The sequence below is a fragment of the Polyodon spathula genome, chromosome 4, assembly GCF_017654505.1.
Source record: "Polyodon spathula isolate WHYD16114869_AA chromosome 4, ASM1765450v1, whole genome shotgun sequence".
NCBI lineage: Eukaryota > Metazoa > Chordata > Actinopteri > Acipenseriformes > Polyodontidae > Polyodon > Polyodon spathula.
The window spans coordinates 19403018-19424822 of record NC_054537.1 but is presented as its reverse complement, the minus strand read 5'-3'; the positions used below and the strand labels follow the sequence as shown (position 1 = coordinate 19424822).

Here is a 21805-nt window from a genome sequence, read left to right as displayed (position 1 = left end):
TTTCTTGTACTTTCCAGTATTTCCTACTAAAACTTCATTGCATCAATACACCTGCTCACTAGACGTCACACCAGGTCTTACTGCCTCACGTGTGCCATACACTGTTAGCTTCACAGAAGAGTTACTGTGGACCACGCTGTCTTTTGCATTTTACTTTGAACCCTTGTTACCTCAGGACAGACTCCCTAAAAGTTCCTAGATTCAAGCATCACATAAACATCATTGAATATTGTTGGTCAGCTTGTCTTACTGACAGGTTAGTTTCCTACAACAGTGTTTATTTGTCTTAATGACAGGTTATTGAGGGCTTTGTTGCTACTCTGCTTAATGTGTTTGTTGCAGATCAGGTTTTTAAACGTAAAAACCAGCATCCCCAGACTTTGTAAGATAACATCTAACCCACATCTTGTAAAGCAAATCCTAGTCAAAGTGATCCATTGTAAAAATCCAACCCAGTTGTATATTCAAGTTTAAATACCCCTTAAAAAAAGGTAGAATGAACATGGTTTACAAAATTAAATTATTCTCTCACCCACGGTTCAAATTTCTGCCCTGGTTCTGTTTTTTCATCACATCCTTGAAATTTCTAGACCAGGGGTGTCCAATCCTGATCCTGAAGGGCTGATGCACCTCCTGGTTTTTATTCCAACTGTGTCCTAAATTACTTAATTGGACAAATTACTATTCAAATTAAGTAATTTAGGGCACTGTTGGAACAAAAACCAGGAGGGACACAGCCCTGCCAGATCTGGATTGAACTCCGCTGAGTTTGACCATAGGTTCTGTTTAAGACCATTAAAGTGTTCTTATTGTTAGTTTCCCACAAGGCTTTTTCCATCAATGTGGAATGTGAGAATAAAGGTAAGCCAGTGAGACTAATTTGATTATCAGGCCCTTTGCCCCTAAATTTGCTCTGAATTAACTAATCACACTTCTCATCACAGCATAAATAAGTTACAACTGGTAGTCTGTGGGTTTACTAATAGGAGTTGTCCATTCAGCTATATAAGGGAGAACATTTATTTAACATCAAACTCATGGCTAAATAATTAAATTCAGGATTGGGTGGTGTGGTGGTTGTGCGAGTTTCTAAACCTTGCATTCTTAGAGAAATTAAGGCTCCATCAAGATTTGGCATTCAAAAAGTGAAGCAAGACTTAATTGGCTCATTAAGAGATTCAGTTCAGACATTATGTACTTTATTAAGTCCAAATGTACAAAAAACACGGTGAAAAGCACACCATATTGTACACAAATGATTCAGTTACACTGTGCAGACCAGTCCAGTGTCACAGCACCAATCTCAAACTACCTTCACCATACTTTTCCATAAGCTATTTCCCTGACTCTGTTGTGCATGTGCAGTGGATTATTTGGTTATGGTACAGAAAGACAGTCAGCAGATCAGAATCCCTGCTCACCCTCTCCACTCCTTCTCCCCTCCCGTGAAAACTTGCCAATTCTCCCTGACCACTCTTGTCCAGTCCTTCCTCTCTTTTCCTCTCCCTCCTCACTCCCCTAGCTGCGTGGAGACCTCCTGCAGGTGCTCCCTCACCACTCTGTCCAGCACTGCATGCAGGTCCTTGCAGGCTCGTGTTGCCGCGTCCATCAAGCCCTCCAGGTGGTCCTGGTGCAGCCGGGCATCCATCTCCACTAAGGCCAGGTGCTCTGCCTTGGGCAGGAGGGCGAGGGAGAGCTGGGTGCCCCCGGAGGACTCCTCCACGTGGCTCAAGTCCACGAGGGGAGTGTCCTCCACGAAGCCGGCGGAGCAGGCACACACGTAGTCCCGCAGGGGGATGCCAGCGTCCACCACGGCCAGCGTGGCAGCGTTAACACATGCGCTGTAGTTCCCACCATCTGCCTGCAGGATCTGCAGAGACACACAATGCAGTGACATTCTTTTATTATTATCACTGATATTATTAAAGGGATGGAAATATGACTCCCGGTGCACAGATTATTTACAGCATATAGATAACAAACTTAGGTGTGTCTTATTAAAAAAGTAAAACTAGGAATTGATCAAACATTATTGCCTTCCAGTTCCTAGTTGTCGACAGGTTTTAGGGCAATGAGTTTTATTAAATAGTTTACTTTTTTTTTTTTATTTATTACCTTTGCAAAAACAAAATCAGATAAACATTCCCGCTGATTTTTCATCAGAATTTATGACAGTTTGAAATTATGGTTTTAAAAAAAAAAAAAGTTTCTAGTGTCTCTTTCTGTGACCTAACCAGGCCTGCAGAACTAATTGACATCTGTAGGCCCCAGTACAGTGCGTCTCCAAGACATGCCTCCTTCGGACAGCTTGTATCACGTAAAGTGGCCACGTGCCTTGAAACCATTTTGCTTAACTGCCAAGAACATAAAGAAAGAACACAATAATAAAACATACCTTCTAAAAAACAGGAGCTGCTAGCTCTAGTGTTCAGAGGGAAATTGAGAGTTAGGGAGCAAATTGTTGTTAATGTTAATAGGAAAAAAATGGTAATAGTCATTTAGTTATGCAACCAAATGTGTGACCAAATTTAATTTGCGAGTCGGGGATTTCAAATGAAATAATCCGAATATATATTTTTCATTGTTTGAAAACAGCAGTTATGATATACACTAGTGCTGCACAGGCCGATTATTGGTGTGAATTAGCCCAGTCAACCATTCTGAGTGAAACAAGTGAAGAAACAGCTGCTTGGGTTTGTGTGGATTGCAATTTTCCTCACAGAGTCCAACAAAAGCAGAGATCATCGCAAATCCAAGAAGCTGTTTCTTCACAATAATTGAAAAAATCGGTTCATGCAGCGCTAACATATACAGCTTTGCACCTAAATATCTTGCCCGAGATCTTGAGCCCAAACTGAGCTCAAGATCAGCGAGGATTCTTTTAGTACAACCCAAAACGTCACCAGATCAAGATCGGAGCCAGGAACCAGGATCAAATCCCTTTAGTGCATCAGCCCCAGTTCCTATGTTTCTACATTAAAATCACACTAAGAGTATTGACTGACATAATAACTGTGTAGACAAGGGCAAACAAGGGAAAGCTTTGTTTTGTTTTGTTCAATTTACACATTAAAGACATTTTCATTTATTTTAATTAGGGTTGTCAAACGGATTAAAAAAAAATGAAGCTTAGTTAATCTTGGTTTTAATCGCATACCTAATTGATACAATTACTGCTTCCAACTCATTTGTTTGTTTTATTACTGATGCTATTATTATTATTATTTTATAGTTCTTATTACCTATAAGGCCTTACATGGTCTCGGACCTCCTTATCTTCAAGATCTGCTGACCCCATATGTCCCTGGTCGTTCCCTGAGAATGGAAAATGCTAATCCTCTGACAATCCCTCAAATTTGTTGGAACTGTTGGAGCCAGGGCATTTTGTTATAATGCCCCTTGTCTTTGGAACTTGCTCCTGATTCATATCAGGAATGCTAGCACAATTTACTCTTTTAAATTCTGTTTGAAAACGTATTTGTTTGGGTCTGTTTACTTGTAGCTGGATTATACATTAGACACAGGCTTTTTATATTTCTTTTGTAAAGAACGCTGGAATGCTTACATGTAGAGTGCTATATAAGTAGCATTTGTATTGTCATTGTATTATTATTGGTAGTAGTAGTAGTAGTATCATCCAAAAAAACCCCAGCATTAAATAAAAATATGTTGTCCTATTTCTGGATTGATAGTGTTGCCCCTTCTTCATAGTTTTATATTTATTTATCAACTCAATCAATCTTTATTTTATATAGTGCCTTTCATAGTGGACCACCATCACAAAGCACTTTACAAGATGCAGTAACAACAAGAAAATCAATAATACTTCAAAATATAGAGAAATGCATAATAATACATGATATACGAGTGTTGATTTAAAGCCAGCGACGGTGGGACCATGAACCAAAGCTGGGACAGAGTTCCAAAGAGTCGGAGCCATGAAGCTAAACGAACGTTCTCCAAGTGTGGTGCACTTTTGCTTGTGGATAACAAGCAGGACAGAGTCGGAGGACCTCAACTTGCGGGCAGGGACATAGCTCGTCAGCAGGTTGAGGAGGTACTCGGGACCTGTGTGATGAAGGGCATTGTAGGTGAGCAGGAGAGTTTTGAAAATAATCCTGAACTTTACAGGTAGCCATTGCAGCTGAGCAAGACGGGGGGTGTTGCGATCATATCTTTTTCATCTGGTAAGGATCCTGGCAGCAGCATTCTGACCTAGTTGCTGTTAGTTTATGGTGCGTGCCGGGAGACCACCACATAGAGTTGCAGTAATCAAGTCGACAAATGCATGACAAAGTATCTCTGCATCTGGGATCTTGGGGATGTTTCTAAGATAGCAGAAGAAAGATTTGACCAGGGAAATGTGGGCATCAAAGGAGAGGTTGCTGTCAAGAAGTACACCAAGGCTTCGTAATGTGGGGGAAGGCAGCAGCATACTTTCCGAGGTTCAGGGCAGCTATATTTAGAATCTTAAATTGAGTTTTAGATCCTACCAGGAGGTCAGTTTTGTTAGTGTTCAGTTGAAGAAAATTGGCAGACATCCAGGCCTCGATGTCTTGAATGAAAGCCAAACTTACACTGAGTTATACAGAAACATTCCAGCATTTTCTATCAAATTGTTTGAACCAACTGCTAAATCACAATGGAGTCCGTTTGTTATTCATCTTAACTCTTTGTGGTCCTATGTCGGACTGGTTCGACATTACTATTTTCCCTTTTCAGTCCAATGTCAGACCCTGTCTGACATCATCAAAAAGACGGAAAGCACAGGTCTCTAGTCGTTTTTTCTCCGGAGAAAAAAGCTGAGAAAACTTTTCAAGACCGAGTGAGACCGATAGGAGCCCCATCCACTGCAGAGATAACACGGACAGAACAAAGGAAGAAGCTGCTTCTGCATCCAGCACTCAAAGAATATCAGAAACATTTGCTTTTTGAGATTTATAGTAATAAAATAAGGACTTAGATCACATTATTGAGGAGTTTGGTGATAAAATGAGTGATCAGGAGAGGATTTATCAATATGCATGTCTATAAAGAGGTATGTGAAAAATACAGTGAATAAGGGGTGGGGCTTGGCTGGAGATACAGTACTGAGTGTCCTTTTGCGATTCAGTGCCTTTTAAACCCGTTTTACTCTGAAAAAAATATTTTAAAACAGTGCCTTTGTCTTTGTCTTTGTCCAACATTGTTTTTAGAAGTAATTCGTTGAATGGCGATCATCTGTGTGCAATTAAGGTGTTTCACATGATTTCAGGTTAAATACACCTGTCTCTGGCAGGTCACACAGTTGGCTAGTACATTTCCTAACAAAAACTACATGATGAAGACAAAGGAACATTCAAAGAAAATCTGGAATAAGGCTCTTCAAAAGCACCAATCAGGGGTAGGATATAAGAACATTTCCAAGGCATTGAATATCCCCCAGAGCACAGTAAAGTCCATTATTAAGAAATAAAGAGAATATGGCACAACTGTTAGTCTGTCTAGAACAGGCCGTCCTCAAAAACTGAGTATCTGGACGAGAAGGGCACTAGTCAGGGAGGCCACCAAGAGGCTTATGGCAACTCTAAAGAAGTTACAGTTGCCCATGGCTGAGCTGGGAGACACTGTGCATTTGGCAACAACAGCACGGGTGCTTCACAAAACTGGCCTTTACGGGAGAGTGGCAAAAAAAAAACCCATTGTTGAAAAAAACTCACTTCAAAACTCGGCTAGAGTTTGCCAGAAGGCATCTGGGAGACTCTGAGACCAAGTGGATGAAGATCCTATGGTCTGATGAGACCAAAATACAGCTTTTTGGCCTCAACGTTAAGTTATTTTACTGTTGATACAAAAACACTCCTGCAGCAAGCACACAACGCAATGTTTTGATAATTTCAATCATTCTCTTTTCAGGGGTACAGCAATACATACAGCGTTTATCTAAATGAAGCATAGCATTTATCTATTTAAATGAACAGAATTTTATTTTGACACATTACTCTGCTTAAATGTTAATTTACGTTTTTCTTTCTCATTCATAAAACGGATGTACATTTGTGAAATTGTATTTAATACTGTGTTGAACTGTTAATGGAAGAATGTAGACGAAGCTGCTATTCTGATTACAGGAAACACAGTGGACTGTGAAAACAATTATAGTCAGTGTTTCACGACCAATCCTCGTATGAGTGACCTGCTTCGAATGGCAACTGAAAACTAAAATTGATTTGGACTCTGGCGACATTGGCAGAAATTAAGCCTAGACATCTATGCTGTAGTGTTGTACTGAAAGCTGTGTCTGGCTGGCTCATGCTGTAGTACTGTACTGTATTGCATTGAATGCTGTGTCTGGCTGGCTCATGCTGTAGTATCGTACTGTCCTGAATGCTGTGTCTGACTGGTTAATGCTGTAATAGTGTATTGAAAGCTGTGCCTGGCTGGCTCATGCTGTAGTGTTATACTGAAAGCAGTGTCTGTCTCTTTAATGCTGTAGTTTTGTATTGAATGCTGTGTATGAGTGGTTAATGCTGTAATAGTGTACTGAAAGCTGTGTCTGGTTGGCTCACCTGCACGTAGATGTCGATCTGTGATCGTGGGTAGAGCTGGGTCAGGATGGCCGCCTCGAAGGTCTGTTTGAGGTGGAGGGTCATCTCACTGGACTTGCGGTCTCCGTGCGGCCGCCGCTTCCTCTCGGCTGTGCTGAAGGTGGCCATGCTGTACTGGCAGTTCAGCACTGCACGATCGTGGAGACACTTACTGCGTGAGCCTCGGATCTGAAGAGAGAAGGAGGGAACATAAGAAAATATATAGGAGAGGAGGCCATTCAACCCATCAGAGTTCGCCCAGTTCCTAGTAGCTGATTGATCTCTTAAAGGACCCTAATGATTCAGCATCAACATGGCTAGGTAACCCATTCCATACCCTCAGAAGCATATCCTCCCCTCTGTTCTAAAAGCAATTCAAACCTAATACTCCATGCTATTTCAATAACTTCTTATTCCAAAAAGTAAAATAAAATGACATTAGAACCTCAGATATGTTGACTAGTACTGGAGCAGAGATTGGGATCACAAAGTACCAGACTGCAAACACTACTGCTCAGATTACAGATTATGTTAGCTAGAACAGCAGACACTACTGCTCTATACTATAACACCCCACTAAAAAGAGATAAGCACAGTAGCACAGAGTGGTGATCTGGGCCACACTGTTAACCATGTCCCAATATTGAAATTATTATAGCTGTAGCAGCGCTGCCAGTAAAAAGTGTTCAGTATAACAAAATATTATTTGGAAGAAAAACAAACAAACTCAGTTTTAAAATTTGTGACAGAGATGTTCCCCACCCAGCTAAATGGGAATTAAACAAACTGGAATGGAAACTAGGTGAAAGTTCTGTGTGCAGAGCATGCTCAACTGTAAAAATAATAGTTATTCTACACCAAAGAATCTAAAAGAATCGTCTAAAAGCTGGCTCAATAATTTGTGAGACTCGTTTCAGTCTGTGTATATTTATACATGTTGTGACATTCTTGAAGTTTTTACATCTATGTCATATTATACTCTCTGCTTTTTAAAATGTATTTCTTACTTAGCGATTGTTTTGAATTGCAAACATCGCGCGAATTGATTTTGCTCCGCATAAATTCCATCATCTCCGTCCGAACCTGCCACCCCTTCCCCAAGTTCGGCTCACCTCATGCGGCCCGTACACCACCGCCAGCGCCTTGGTGTTTCCTTGCTCGATGTAGGCTGACCCATCTGCCTGGGCAAACACCCCCATGCGCGCCTGGATCTTCCTGAGCTCGGTCGGCTTCCTCCCGTCCACTCGATACCCCTGATCGGAGAGAAGTTCTAACCCAGCCATGTCTTAACAACAGAGCAACAGAAAACCACGTGTATTACACAAGTGATTCTGACAGGGCAGGCTTTTCGGATGGAACCGCATAACAGTCTCGCGTTTTGATTGGTCAATACCTGTCACATGAATATGTCGTCACACGAGTGGGAAAGCTTGCAGGCATTTTTAACATTGCGATCAGAGAGAGAGAAAGAAAGAGAGAGAGAGAGAGAGAGAGAGAGAGATCTAATTTTAACAACATTTCAATTAAAATATAATGTGGTATTTTGCTGTACTAATATAACAAACTATGGGTTATTACTTTATATAAATTATAATGTTGTGCACGAATGTAAGAATTGGCTTTCTGTGGTGGTGTTCTGTTTTCATTCAAATAGCATATACCTATAATTAGCGGTATATATTAATATCAAATGTGTATCTTCCACACGATTGCAGTTTTGTTACAGGATACATCAGTTTATTTCTAGTGTAATCACAGTTTTACATATAGACTGCTCCTGTTTTCATTTACGTCCCAAATTCTGAGCCGCTTTGCATGTTCGAATTCAGCCCAGTTTTTGGCATGTGCTGTTCAACTGACAGCCGAGTTTCTTATGAATGCACAGTTTACCATAAACTGGATCGTGAATTCATTTAAGAGTAACCCTTAGTACATCAATCAAAGTTAATGTATTTTTTACTCTCCCAAGAAAACTTTGTATTTTTTTATTTTTTATGAAGAAACAGAAAAAAAATGTAAATGTTAAAAAAAACATTTCTTATTACAATGAAGAAACTACTGTACACTGCACTGAAATAGATACATAAACATTAATTAAAGCAGTCATTTTCCTTTATTAAAGACTAATATTAAATCATATTTTAGAGAAGGAACATGGTATTCCCCAAAAATGACATCGCATTTGCTTATGTAATGTCCATCAATATATTATAGCGTCTCAGGTTCCTTTTGGTACAGAAACGAGACTGCAATCATAATCATAATGAGAGGGAAAGGGGACTGGGAGTCGAGAGTGAAAATAAATGACTGTAGTAGTTTTTCTTTTACCCTACCCTTCCCAGTCTTTTACCTGCATCCCCTTATATGCCCTCGCTTCCCCCCCCCTTTTGCGCCAAACCTGCACTACAATTCCCCTCCACACACATCCACACCCAACCCCTACATGCACATACCACAATGCAACCCTTGCACTCATACACAACCACGCACCCCTGCACACACACCACCATGCAACCTCTGCACGCATACACCACCATGCAACCCCTGCATGCACACACCACCATGCAACCCCTGCAGGCATATGCATCCCCTGCACACATACACCACCATGCAACCCCTGCATGCACACAAAACCATGCAACCCTTGCACTCACACACAACCATGCACCGCTGCAAGCATACACCACCATGCAACCCCTGCACACATACACCATCATGCAACCCCTGCACTCATACACCACCATGCAACCCCTGCATGCACACACCACCATGCAACCCCTGCAGGCATATGCATCCCCTGCACACATACACCCACCATGCAACCCCTGCACGCACACCACCATGAAGCCTTTGCACACTACACACCACCATGTAACCATTGCACACACACACCACCATGCAACCCCTGCACACACACACACACACACACACACACACACGCTACACTATCCTGGTTCTCGCTCTCTCAGGAGTTGCATGGTGGTCTGTGCATGCAAGGGTTGCATGGTCAGTGTATGCATGCAGGGGTTGCATGGAGATGTGTGTGCAGGGGTTGCATGGTGGATGTATGATGCACGTAGATGTTGATCTGTGATCGTGGGTAGAGCTGGGTCATGCAGGGGTTGCATGGTGGTGTGTGTGCTAGGGTTGAATGGTGGGTGTATGCATGCAGGGGTTGCATGGTGGTGTGTGTGCTAGGGTTGCATGGTGGGTGTATGCATGCAGGGGTTGCATGGTGGTGTGTGTGTGCAGGAGTTGCATGGTGGATGTGTGCATACAGGGGTTGCATGTGCATATAGGGGCTGTGTGTGGATGTGTGAAGAGGAGAATTGGAGTGCAGGTTTGGAGCAAAAGACAAGTGAAGCGAGGGCATATAAGGGAGTGCACTGAAAAGACTGGGAAGGGTAGGGTAAAAGGAAAACAACTACAATAATTTATTTTCACTTTCGAATACCACTATGATTATTTAATTATTGTCAAAATAAACGGCCTTCATCTATTCATGGTTGCAGTCTCGTTTCTGTACCAAAAAGAACCCGAGACGCTACAATATATTGATGGACACTACATAAGCAAATGAGATGTCCTTTTTTTGAAATACCATGTTCCTTCTCAAAAAAATGCGTTTTAATATTAGCCTTTAATAAAGAAAAATTTCTTCTTTAATTAATGTTCATGTATCTATTTCAGTGCAATGCAGTTTCTTCATTGTAATAAGAAATATATATTTTCTAACATTTACATTTTATTTCTGTTTCTTCATAAAAAAATTTAAAAAAAGTTTTCTGGGGAGAGTAAAAAATACATTAACTTTCATGTACTAAAGGTTACTCTTAAATGAATTCACAATCCAGTTTATGTAAACTGTGCATGCATGACTTAGAAACTTGGCTGTCAGCTGAGCAGAATATCCCAAAAACTGGGCTGAATTAGAAAATGCAAAGTGGCAAAGAATTTGGGACCTTATCAGAGCAGCTTGGAATTTGGTATGTTATCTGAAAACTATAGCGGCCCAGAATTTGGGACGTAAATGAAAACTGAGGCAGTCTATATTTAAAACTGTGAATACATTAGTAATAAACTGATGTGTCCTGTAACAAATCTGTAATAGTGTGGAAGATATACATTTGATATTAAAATATATCCTGCAAACGATTATAGATATATGCTATTTGAATGAAAAAAGTATACCACCACAGAAAGCCAATTCTTAAATTTGTGCAAAATATGATAAGTCATATAAATTAATAACCCATAGTTTGTTATATTAGTACAGCAAAATAATACATTTTATTTTAATTGAAATGTTGTTGAAATCAGACCTCTCTCTCTCTCTCTCTCTCTCTCTCTCTCTCTCTCTCTCTCTCTCTCTCTCTCTCTCTCTCTCCTGTATATGTCCCATGTAAACCTGCACCACTTACAGCCTGTAGTCTGTTTTTTTAATATGCTTTACCATACTTCTCTGTATTTCACAATGCTTCCCAATGTTTTACCATGCCTACACTGTGGTTTATTCCACTGTGGACACTAGGGGGAGCATTGCAGTATGCTGAGTGCTGTGGTTTAAACTTTAAAGGTAGGAGTGAGGAGTGACAGACATACTGCATAGACAAATTAATTTAAAATAAAAATGCTACACATGTATTTTATTATTGTATATATTTATTCATAGCTTAAATAAGCTATTGTAATCGTGGAAATTAACATTCGCTTATCCACATACACACTGTATTGCATAGCGATAGACTACAAATGCCTGCAAGTTTTCCCACTCGTGCGATGACATATTCATGTGACAGGTATGGACCAATCAAAAAGCAAGACTGTTATGTGGTTCTATCCCAAAAAACGGACCTGTGTCATACCTAATAGCATTAAAGGCCTCAAGCATTGTGGTTTGTTTAATGTTTACAAACCTGTGAAATGTTCCCATGGACGCACTTGCCTCTTTGTTATTCTGTCCTAAACCAGCAGTTTGTCACCCAAATGTTAGTTTACTTACTGTAACCATGGTTCCCTGAAAGAGAAGACGACCACCAATGACATTACGTATGGGATATGCCTGCCCATTGGGTAGGTATTGCTGAGCTCTCTACACCGGAGCTGCCGATAGGCCCCTTCCTGGGATGATGCACTCTGTCCCACCCACTGAGGGGATGAAACTATCATCCAAAGGAGGCCATTTCTCTTTTTCCATCGAACCCGACCAATGTGACCTCATGATTGGTGGTCGTCTTCTCTTTCAGGGAACCAGGGTTACATTAAGTAACCTAACATTCCCTTTCAATTCGAAGACAATCACCAATGACATTACATATGGGATATACCAGAGCCGTCGCAAGGTAGAAGGAATGGCAGCATATGAGGGATGCACAAGCATTGTCTAACCCAGGTGTTAGCAGTGTGAATTTATACCCTCAAAGACCCTTGGCCCTACAGAAGGCAAGGCAGGGTCTACCACATTAAGACGGTAGAACCTGGAGAAGGTATGCGGCATACCAGCTAGCCCCAGTACAAATATCAGACATCAAGGTATCTTTGAAGAGGGCCCAAGATGTAACCAACCCTCTAGTGGAATGTACCCTACCAGGTGGGGGCAAGCCAGCACCATCATACGCAGTCGAGACTGTATCCACAATCATATATGACAGACATTGCTTAGAGAGGGGCTGTCCTAGGGTCTGTGTCCCGTGACAGACGAAGAGGTAGTCAGATTGACGCAGAGCTCCTATGCACGTAGCATCTCAATGTCCGCACTGGGCAGAGGAAATTCAATCTCTCATTCTATGTTGAAGCAAACAGAGGTGGATGGAAGGACTCTGGTTCCACAGACTGATTAACATGGAAGGCTGTGATCACACTGGGGAGGAAAGCAGGGTTGGTGTGCAGAGACACCCTGCTGCCATCCTCCCAAATACGCACACAGGAGCTGTGCACAGAGAGTGCCTGCAGCTCACTGACCCGCTTAGTGGAGGTGATAGCCAAGAGGAAGGCAGTCTTCATAGATAGGTACTTCAGCTCTATGGAGTGTATGGGCTCAAACTGGGCCTCCAGTACAATATTAAGGCTCCATTCGGGGAGAACAGTCCTCCTGGTAGGGCGTAATCACCAAGCGCCTATAAGAAAAAAGGGTAGCCAGAAAATGCGCACCCGGAGACATTGAATCTACCGGGGCATGGCAAGGAGAGATAGCCGCTAAATACACCTTCAAGGTGGAAGGTGACCTACCAGCATCGAGCAGTTCTTGCAGAGACTATAAGATGACTGTAATAGGGCAAGGTATGGGGTCATGGCTTCTAGCCAGACACCAAGCCTGGAAATACCTCCACTTATAGGTGTACAAGGAACTAGTGGATTCTGCTCTAGCACTCTGCAATGCATCCACGTACCTAAGGCTAACCAGCAGTCCCTTTCAGGGGCCAGAACCATAGCCAGAACCTGCAAGGTTCCCGATGCCAAAGAGAGCCTTTCATTTGACTGAGGAGATCCATGTGAAGTGGAATCTCCCAGAGCTGGCTGTGCAACAAAAACCAGACTCTCCTGGGCCACTTGGGGGCCACTAGGAGAACAGAAGCTTTCTATAATTGGACCTTTACAAGAAAGGCCTTTTCGTGTGCTAGGGCGTCTACGCTGAATGGACCGCCTAAGCGGTGGAGGGAGTACCATAGGGGGCAATGCGTCGTCTCTGCCGAGGCGAAGAGATTGACCTGCTCCTTCCCGAATCATTCCCAAATGCCATCTACTATCATTCCTGGAGAGGAGGTCCGAGGTCTGCTGCTCTGGGAGTGTGCATCGCCCGTATGGACAATAGCATGAAGGCCATGAGATGCAACCCGGGGGACTGTAGGCCACCCTGGTGGTTGACATACACTACCACTGTCATATTGCCGGTCCAGATGAACACATCATATCGCTCAGCACTGGGAGAAAGTGATGGAGAGCAATGGGTACCTCTTGCAACTCCAGTATGTTTATGTGCAGGGATGTCCAGTGGCCAAGTTTGAGGCGTCTGTCATCACCACTTGGCAGTTCAACACTACTCCCAACACTACTTCCATTCACACCTTCACAGGTGAGAGATCGTCTTCTACCAGTGTAGGTCTGCTGAGCACGCGTGAGACACAGTCAGCTGACGATGTATTTCGCGTTTGGCATTGAGGTGGAACGCACTGAGCCACGTTTATAATGGGCGCATGTGAAGCAGACCCAGCTGAATGACCAATATGGCTGCGGCCACCAGACCCAATAGTTTCTGGCACAATAGGACAATGACATGTGATCCTTGTTGAAACAACGTATGAACTGGAGGATGTGATGGTGCGTCAGCTTTTGAAACCTCTTTTCTTATAAGAACCCGTTGAGCAGCCTCAGGTTTGAGATGTGGTGAAAGCCAACGTCTGTTTTGAGTGCCAGAAATACCTCGAGTAGTCCCCTCTCCATGGAGGTGGGGTCTAGGAGACGAATGGCTCGCCTGTACAGCAAGGCGGCCACTTCCTTCTGAAGTACCGAGGCCTGGAGAGGGTCTGTCACAAAATTTGCATTTGCTTTGTCTGGCAATGCACTTGTCCCAGAACAGGGAGGATGATGGATGCTAACCTGGTTCTGGGGCGCCTGCTCCCCTCGTTCTTCCCGCAGATATTCAGCCCCTTGGAGGACCGGCCTCTAGCGAGTTCCACCTTATGCGAGTTCCGCCTCCTCACCGCCACCGTGAACTACTTCCTGTCTGCACAGCCTGGAGCCAGCCATTCAGAGATGAACGTGGAGGAGGTCTCAATGGGATTCATCAGTGTCACCAATCAGGCCATGTGACAGCCAATCAGAGCGCTCACACAGGTAGGGGGCATGTTCCACTCACAGGGAGGGAATGAGGGATACAAGTGGAATACGAGTGTGTATCAGCTGTGTCAGTGATGGTATACCACGTTCTTTTTTAAACTTTACTATCTCTGGTTTCAAATTAAGATTAGAAATAAGCAATAATTGTAAACCCACCTCCACTACTCCTAGTGCTGTGAACATCTTGTTAACCATTAAGCTGAAGGCTTAATAATCTCAGTGCAGCTGGAAAGATCTAACTGCACCTTCCCTGTGACCTGAGATGGCTGCCACATTCAAGTACCCTAGCCCAGTATGCTCGGGGGTTGCTTTGCATTTTCACAGTTTTGACACAGAAGACTTTATCCTGGAGGCAGCAGCATTAAGGGGGTTCAGGAATGGCATGTATGTTTTCTTTATTTTGGTCTGTCAGTTTGACAGTCCACAAAAACAGTTTGTCTCTCATGGGTTTTCCTGAATTCAGTCCAGCCCTCCTCCCTTTGACCTGCGATCCCTGACCCACGCTGCTGTCTCTGCTCTCCCTGCCAGGCAAAGGGTCGTGGCACCTCCCTTCACGTGCTGTCGTGTTTCGGAATTCAAATACCAAATGGGTGGAATAGACCTAGAACTCCTCTACAGATAAGTGAGCTCTCCACTTGGAGTCTACCAGACCCCTTAGCCTACTATACTCTGTGGCTTTAACACACACTTTGTATATATTTTTACTATTCATTGTGTGAAAGACTATTTCATCCACATTCTGCAATTTAAGCAAAGTCCCTCCATTCTCTCCACCCCCCTCACCTTCCTCACCTACTGCTGGTGACACGATCATCCCTGGAAATAAGGAAAGCTGTCTCTGCTCTGTGCCTCTGGACAACTCCTCCCTCAGGACTGCCTTGAGCCGTGGGGAGAGGCAGCCCCTCAACTCACCCATCAGTCTTTCTGCAAGCCTCTCTGAGTGCCAGCCTAGCTGTGCAGTTAGCTGGGAGGCAGTTAGCCAGCAGGAGAGCTCAAGGTTTAACAGGTGGACCATCCTGGTTACACCTGCTTTTAAAAAACTGGCACAGAGCGTCATCGACTGGAGGAACTTTACTGGAAAGAGTGGATTAAAAAATAAGGGCTCCTCAAACAGGTCCTGCCCTGTCAAGGTCTCCACATCCCTTTGCACCCTCACCAACTGCCAGGCATTTAAAATACTTAGATAAAAAGGAGGAAGTCCTGCTTTACAAAAAACAAGTGTTTTCCTAACCCCAGCCCCCCAACTCTATTGAGAAGGAAACAGGCCAGCCTCTTCCAATGAGCCTCCTCCTCAGTGTACAGGAGTCTCTGAACTGCTGCAGTCTGAAGGCTGCCACCCTGCTGAAAATGCTGACTAGCCCCTGCCCCCCCCCCCCCCCATCACTAGGGAGGTACAAGACTGCCAGCCTCAAACTGTGTCTCCAGCTCCAAAAAAACTCCAGCAGCACTCTCTGGATTGCTTTAATTTCTTTAAAAAAATGTAATTTGTTCTCCCCCTCTATTGGGGGCATAAATATTAATAAAAACATACACTGTACTGCCCAGCCTAGCTCTTACTTTTAAAATCCTTCCTTTCTCTATTTCTTCCATATCTAGTAAAACTGTCCCTAGGATGGGTTTAAAAAGCCTGGCTACCCCTGCACTAGAACTAGTGCCTTGACTCATCACGCACAGCCCCTTCCACTCCGCTTGTCATGCCTCTTCATTCTCCTGATCAGAGTGTGTTTCCTGCAGAACCACAACCCCTGCCAAAAACTCTACTAGCTGGAGCCGACTCTTCCTCCCGCTCATCCCCAACACCCCAAACACCTCCCCGTCAGCATCTCCCTGTTCCTGCTCTGTCTCTGCTCTAGCCTCCCTTCTTGGGCAGGCTTTCCTCTGGTGTCCCTGATCTCCGCAGTAAAAACACCTCATCGTCTCAGAACTGAAAACAACAACCCAATTCGTCCCTTCTACATTAAAATTCCAGGCTACATTTATGACTTGATTTGGATCTTTTAGTAACACAAACGCTTGCCTTCTAAATGACATGACGTGCTTAACGCTGTTATTTTTGCAACCCAGCGGGATTCCCTTAATTGGGGACACAAGTTTACCATAGCAAGATAAATTCTTTTCTAATGGCTCATTTTTAAAAAAACGGGGGCACATTAGAAATAATAACTTTTGATAACAGGGTTACTAGAGGGGAAACCTGAACAAATTCACCTTTTACTGGAAAGCCTTCTTCTACCAACTTGTTTACCAGTGACACCTCCACTAAAAATATTACCAGCGCTTTATTCATTCTTGATGCTGACCTAATATTTTTAAACCCCACCACTTCTCCTACTGCCAGCAGGCACTCCTCCACCAAAACCCCAGAGTCAGGCAGGAAATGGACCCCGTGTCGGCGAATGAGAGCCCCCAACCTTCCTGAATGAGACCCCATAATGGGATCTCCAAACACACACCACTAACCTATAAACAAACAAATACACACCACTAACCTATGAACAAACAAACACACACTCCAAAAAGAACAACTAAGTAACTATAAACAAACAAACAAACAAATAAATAAATACAATTTTAAATTTCCCGGTCCTACCACACCGGCGTTCCACCTCTGCATGCCCTTCCCACAATCCTCCACGAGAGAGAGAGAGGGAGAGAGAGAGGCAGGTGAGATGTGGTGCAGGTGTCTTCAGGTAACTGGTGTTGCTGTCATTCAGAGCACTGGCAGTCAGCGACATGCTGAAGAAATTCACCCATTGCCGTTCTCAACAGACTGGCTCTCTGGAGGTGGAGTCAGAGGATCACATGGATGACACAACGCCAATCAGATTGAAGGTGCTGATCGACAAGGAGGAGGTGAGGAGTGAATAAGCTAAACTACACTAACTACGAATTACATAAATTTGACAAATACACACTACATTGCTATACAAACTAGAGACTACATAAATGAAACGCACACTACACAACTATAGAAATTGCAAACATTACCTCAAAGCAACAGAGACAGTCTATACACAATGTATTCACTAAGAACATAAGAAAGTTTACAAACGAGAGGAGGCCATTCGCTTCTTGAAGGATCCAGGGGTGAGCCAGGGCCAGGGCAGTGTCAGGACACAGGGACCAGCCAGAGCACAGGGACCAGCCAGGGCCAGGACACAGAGACCAGCCGGGGCACAAGGACCAGCCAGGGCCAGGACACAGGGACCAGCACAGGCCAAGACACAGAGACCAACTAGGGTCAGGACACAGGGAAAAAAGCTGAGAGACTGGGAGGAAGGCAGGCAGTGTGGTCTAGTGGTTAGACCTGAAGGACTGGGAGGAAGGAAGGCAGGCAGTGTGGTCTAGTGGTTAGACCTGAGGGACTGGGAGGGAGGGAGGCAGTGTGGTCCAGTGGTAAGAGCTGAGGGACTGGGAGGGAGGGAGGCAGTGTGTGGCCAGTGGTTGCAGCTGAAGGACTGGTGGCAGGGAGACAGTTGAAGTGACATCCTCTTATATTCCAGGGCTGCCTCGCTCCCATCAGGGTCCTCATTCCTGAGGGTTCTATCCTGCAGCCATCTTGGAATGCCGCGGTGGTGGGCGGGAACATGCTGACATCACAGAGAGTTGTTGATGTCATTTTCAAAGCTTTCAAAGTGTGTGCTGCCCTTCAGGTGAGTCTGGGGGTGTCTAGCTTGTGAATGGTACCATATAATCTCTCCAATAGGCAGATGCGCGTCTGTGATGGGAGTGAGATCATTCGCGAGATAAGCATCTGGGCTTGCGTGCTATTATATTATGCTATTATATATGCTAATATTTTAGTAAAAATCATCTGTAACTCTTGAACACTCAACAGAGCTGGATTCAGAAATCCCCAGTGTTTTGAGTAGTGTGTTTTCTCACTGAGGGTTGTTTGGCTCAAATCTTTTGAATCATGTTTTACCCTGATCCACAGGGCTGTATGAACAACTTGGCCTTTGGGAACGAGTGTCGGATATTGCAAGACGCTGACTGGCGGCGTAGTGGTGAGGCCAGACTGGAATGGGAGTGGCGGGGTCCACAGTCACATGACCAACACGCGTGCATCAATGACCCTGAGATACTGGAGAAGAGGTAAGTGAGGAGAGAGAGTGACAATAGCAGAGCCACATTGGAACTGTACTGGGACTGTACTGGGGCTGAACTCCCCACCTCTAGCTCTCAGATTCAAATGGTCCTTGTTAGCATGACAAGTCATATTGCCAAAGATGCAGCAAATGTATACAACCATTTAGATCTGTGTTGGCTAATGAACCGTGCCTCCACTGTCGCATTGGTTATAGAGCCTCTCCCCCTCTCTCAGATAACCGATGGTCCTGCAACGCTTCAAGCTCCGCCCTGCCTTGGGGGGGTGGGGGGTTGGGGTGGTGGTTCAAGGGGGGCCAGTGTGATTCGAGAGCTGCTGCTCTGAGAGGAGGTCGGCCTGTCAGTGCTGACAGAATGCCAGGCCAGCCGGCTTTACGGACTCAAAGGTAAGAGAGGCTTGAATACAGCACTGTACAAGCAGAACAAATAAACAGCAATGAAACCTCTTTACCCTTCCATCGGTCGTTAACAAAATAGTAAGTGGTAACTAGTTTTACTGACAGCCGTGAATTTTCTCCCGCCCACGGGAAACATGTTCCCGCGATGGAACAAGCACACGTCTATTATTGATTGTAAAAGTTTGCGAACGCGTGTTTTTATAAACAATCGTGAGTGCTACAATATGTAAAATACTTCAGAGGATGTGTGATGACTTATAACAAGACATTATGCTCATCGATGGACATACATGTCGCCCCACCGATGGCATGAAACTGATGATGCAATAAACTGGATACGTAGTACTAGCGCCAAATGGCGTCGGATATATCCCCTACCCTCAACTTCCAGCACCATCTATGCACCTATGGCGCTTAGTCCTACGTGCTATACCCCAACAATTCCCCGCCCTGTTCACACCACACCAACAACGGCAAATGGAGAACAAATGTGGACAGCACACAAGAATAAAAATCATCCACCTCTTTGTTTTTTTTAAAGTTACAAAAGGAATAGAATATCACGACGTCAAATATAAGCTCCCACCGGAGATAATATTCTGCTCTATATTGACGCGAGTTATACTCCCGCAGAAATTATACTACCCGTCACGGCTTGACTTCATTATATGTGCCATAAAGAATAATATATGCGGAAAATACCCCGTTGGTTTGTTTCTTTTTCTTTCTCTTTACAAACAATCTTTTTTTTTTATCTTTTAAAGAAGGTGTTTTTGGTGGTGTACGGTGTGATGTTAAGTGTAAGATGATTCGCAAAATAGGAAATGAGTGACTTAAAGGCTGAAGATAGCAAACGCGCTGGTAGACGGATGGAATATGGAGGAAGTATTAGCAGGGACCTCGTATACTGAATAGACCCCGGCAGGTCATGTTTGTATCCAAGGAAGAGTTGTTAAGAGGAGATTTAGGGTTCAGGGCGGTTGATTTTTCGTTGCAAACACACAATATGAGGATAGTGAAAAGATATGAAAACTACGGAGCTTAGTTAATACTTTAGTGGGAATGAATGTGGGCTCCGAGGGTTTTTTTGGTTGGAGTATTAAACAATGGGCCACCATGAGAGTGGAGAGATTGTCCAGGATAAGGTGAATATGAGAAGGGACACAAAACGGACGTGCGCGTGGGTAGGTGAAAAATGACTTCTGTTGTTACAGGTTCGCGGGATGGGGACAAATCTGTACACAATTGGGGCAAACTTGACTGCGGCATGAATAAAAAGATGGGGGCAAAATTTGGCCCATTTGTGACTACAGGGCTTACCCTTTTCTCTATATTCTTTAATTTGGCCCCTTTTGTGGATATCACATCTTTATATGGCTGGACACTTTATACTAAACTGGTCATCTCTGTACATGTGGAATGTTTTCAGCTTGGTTTGAGTCATGGATTTTAATTATGTCACTCTACAGCCTCTAGTGGCCATATGTGGTTATTGCATGTGTCAATTAAATTAAAACGATAAAAAAACATGGAAAGTATCAATCAATCAATCAATCAATACCATATTACTTCAATTTGGTGCCGCAATGTTTATTTTAAATTGATCAAAATGACTGCGGCACTTAAAAGAGGGCGGCCTTTGTACAAGGGCGACCTTTATTAATAATACTACGATTTTCAAACGCTGCAATATTTTGTTACACGATTTATGACATTTTAGAAGTATCACAGCTGATATTTTCTGTAATACAGTAGCCTACCTGTATGTAGCAGCGTGTGTGGCTAACCTACTTTGACTACAGTATATTTATCAGTGACAGTTACCGAGAACCTATTAGGTGGGAGTTGGAAGGTCAGGGTAGTACTGTACCAGCGAATCAGGAGTGTGTATTGGTTGTTAAGGGGCGGGACAATGCTGGTGTGGCGTTACTTGTTTACTGTGTGTGTTTTATTTTTAGTAGGGGGAGAAAAAAAAATTTAATGTTTCCTTATTGATAGTGCCGTTTATTCGAGGGTGGCCTCTATTATAAAGCTGATATATAACTGCGGCGTCAATATGAGGGCATCTTTAATATGAGGGCGGTGCCAAACTGAAGTAATACGGTATTTATTTTATATAGCGCCTTTTATAGTGGACCACCATCATAAAGCGTTTTACAAGATAGTGAGGAACAATGCATAATACATTAAATGCAATGAAATACAGGGCATAGTACATTAAATACAAACAGTAAACCAGGTTCGTTGGGGCTCAATCTACAGGTGTGTGCTGACAGACACACCCTCAGCCAAGACCTCCATAAGCGTCAAATCAGGGTTAATAGCAGCCTTGCATTCATAACCAGGGGGCGACTCATTAAACATCCCCCTGAGTTTATAAACTCACTGCCGCAGACATCAATGATTTTCATTTTCACATTCCCATATTACACCTGGTTCACAAACCATGCAATCTGATAAGACTTTCCCCTTCGATTACACCCCAAGGTTTGAAAGGCCTCCCCGGACGGAGGCTGTTGCTAAAGATGCTGAAACAAGTCCAGAACAGTTTTGTGAACGGATCTCAAACCTCACTAATTACGCAGGTTTTCAAATGGAATTCCCAAAACTGTTCCGGACTCTAATTCAATACAACATGATTAAAAGCTTGGGATGCCAAATAAATTAAAAATATGTATAAATATCAAGTAGGGGGGTTTCTTAGTGTGCGTCTGACTGGGGTCTGTCTCTGCAGGACGTGTTCCAGCTGCAGACCCCCGGAGGAGGGGGGTACGGGAGGTACGAGCAGTCAACCCCCCGGGTCCCCTCTCCAAGAAGAAGAAAGCAGAGAGCACCTTGAGCGCGGCAGTGAGGAGGCGGCGTGACCAACCAAGAGCTGGGGGGAGCTGTAGAGACACG

General features: G+C 43.7%; 1 protein-coding gene across 1 annotated transcript; it reads right to left on the bottom strand.

The window, feature by feature from the left end:
- Nucleotides 1-1182: 1182 nt before the first annotated feature.
- On the bottom strand, nt 1183-7922 carry LOC121314279 (exosome complex component RRP41-like). Its single transcript, XM_041247352.1, has 3 exons — nt 7679-7922; nt 6549-6755; nt 1183-1870 (listed from the first exon to the last, which is right to left on the bottom strand). The coding sequence occupies exons 1-3, from the start codon at nt 7847-7849 to the stop codon at nt 1511-1513; spliced, it is 738 nt and encodes a 245-aa protein (XP_041103286.1). The 5' UTR covers nt 7850-7922; the 3' UTR covers nt 1183-1510.
- Between the last annotated feature and the right edge of the window lie 13883 nt (nt 7923-21805).

What these genes read in the sequence shown, in the direction of transcription:
- LOC121314279 (XM_041247352.1), bottom strand. Translation starts at nt 7,849, where the DNA reads ATGGCTGGGTTAGAACTTCTCTCCGATCAGGGGTATCGAGTGGACGGG. An exon ending in TGGTGTACGGGCCGCATGAG is followed by an intron (nt 6,756 to 7,678) that starts GTGAGCCGAACT and finishes TTCTCTCTTCAG; the next exon opens with ATCCGAGGCTCACGCAGTAA. An exon ending in AGATCGACATCTACGTGCAG is followed by an intron (nt 1,871 to 6,548) that starts GTGAGCCAACCA and finishes GTGTCTCTGCAG; the next exon opens with ATCCTGCAGGCAGATGGTGG.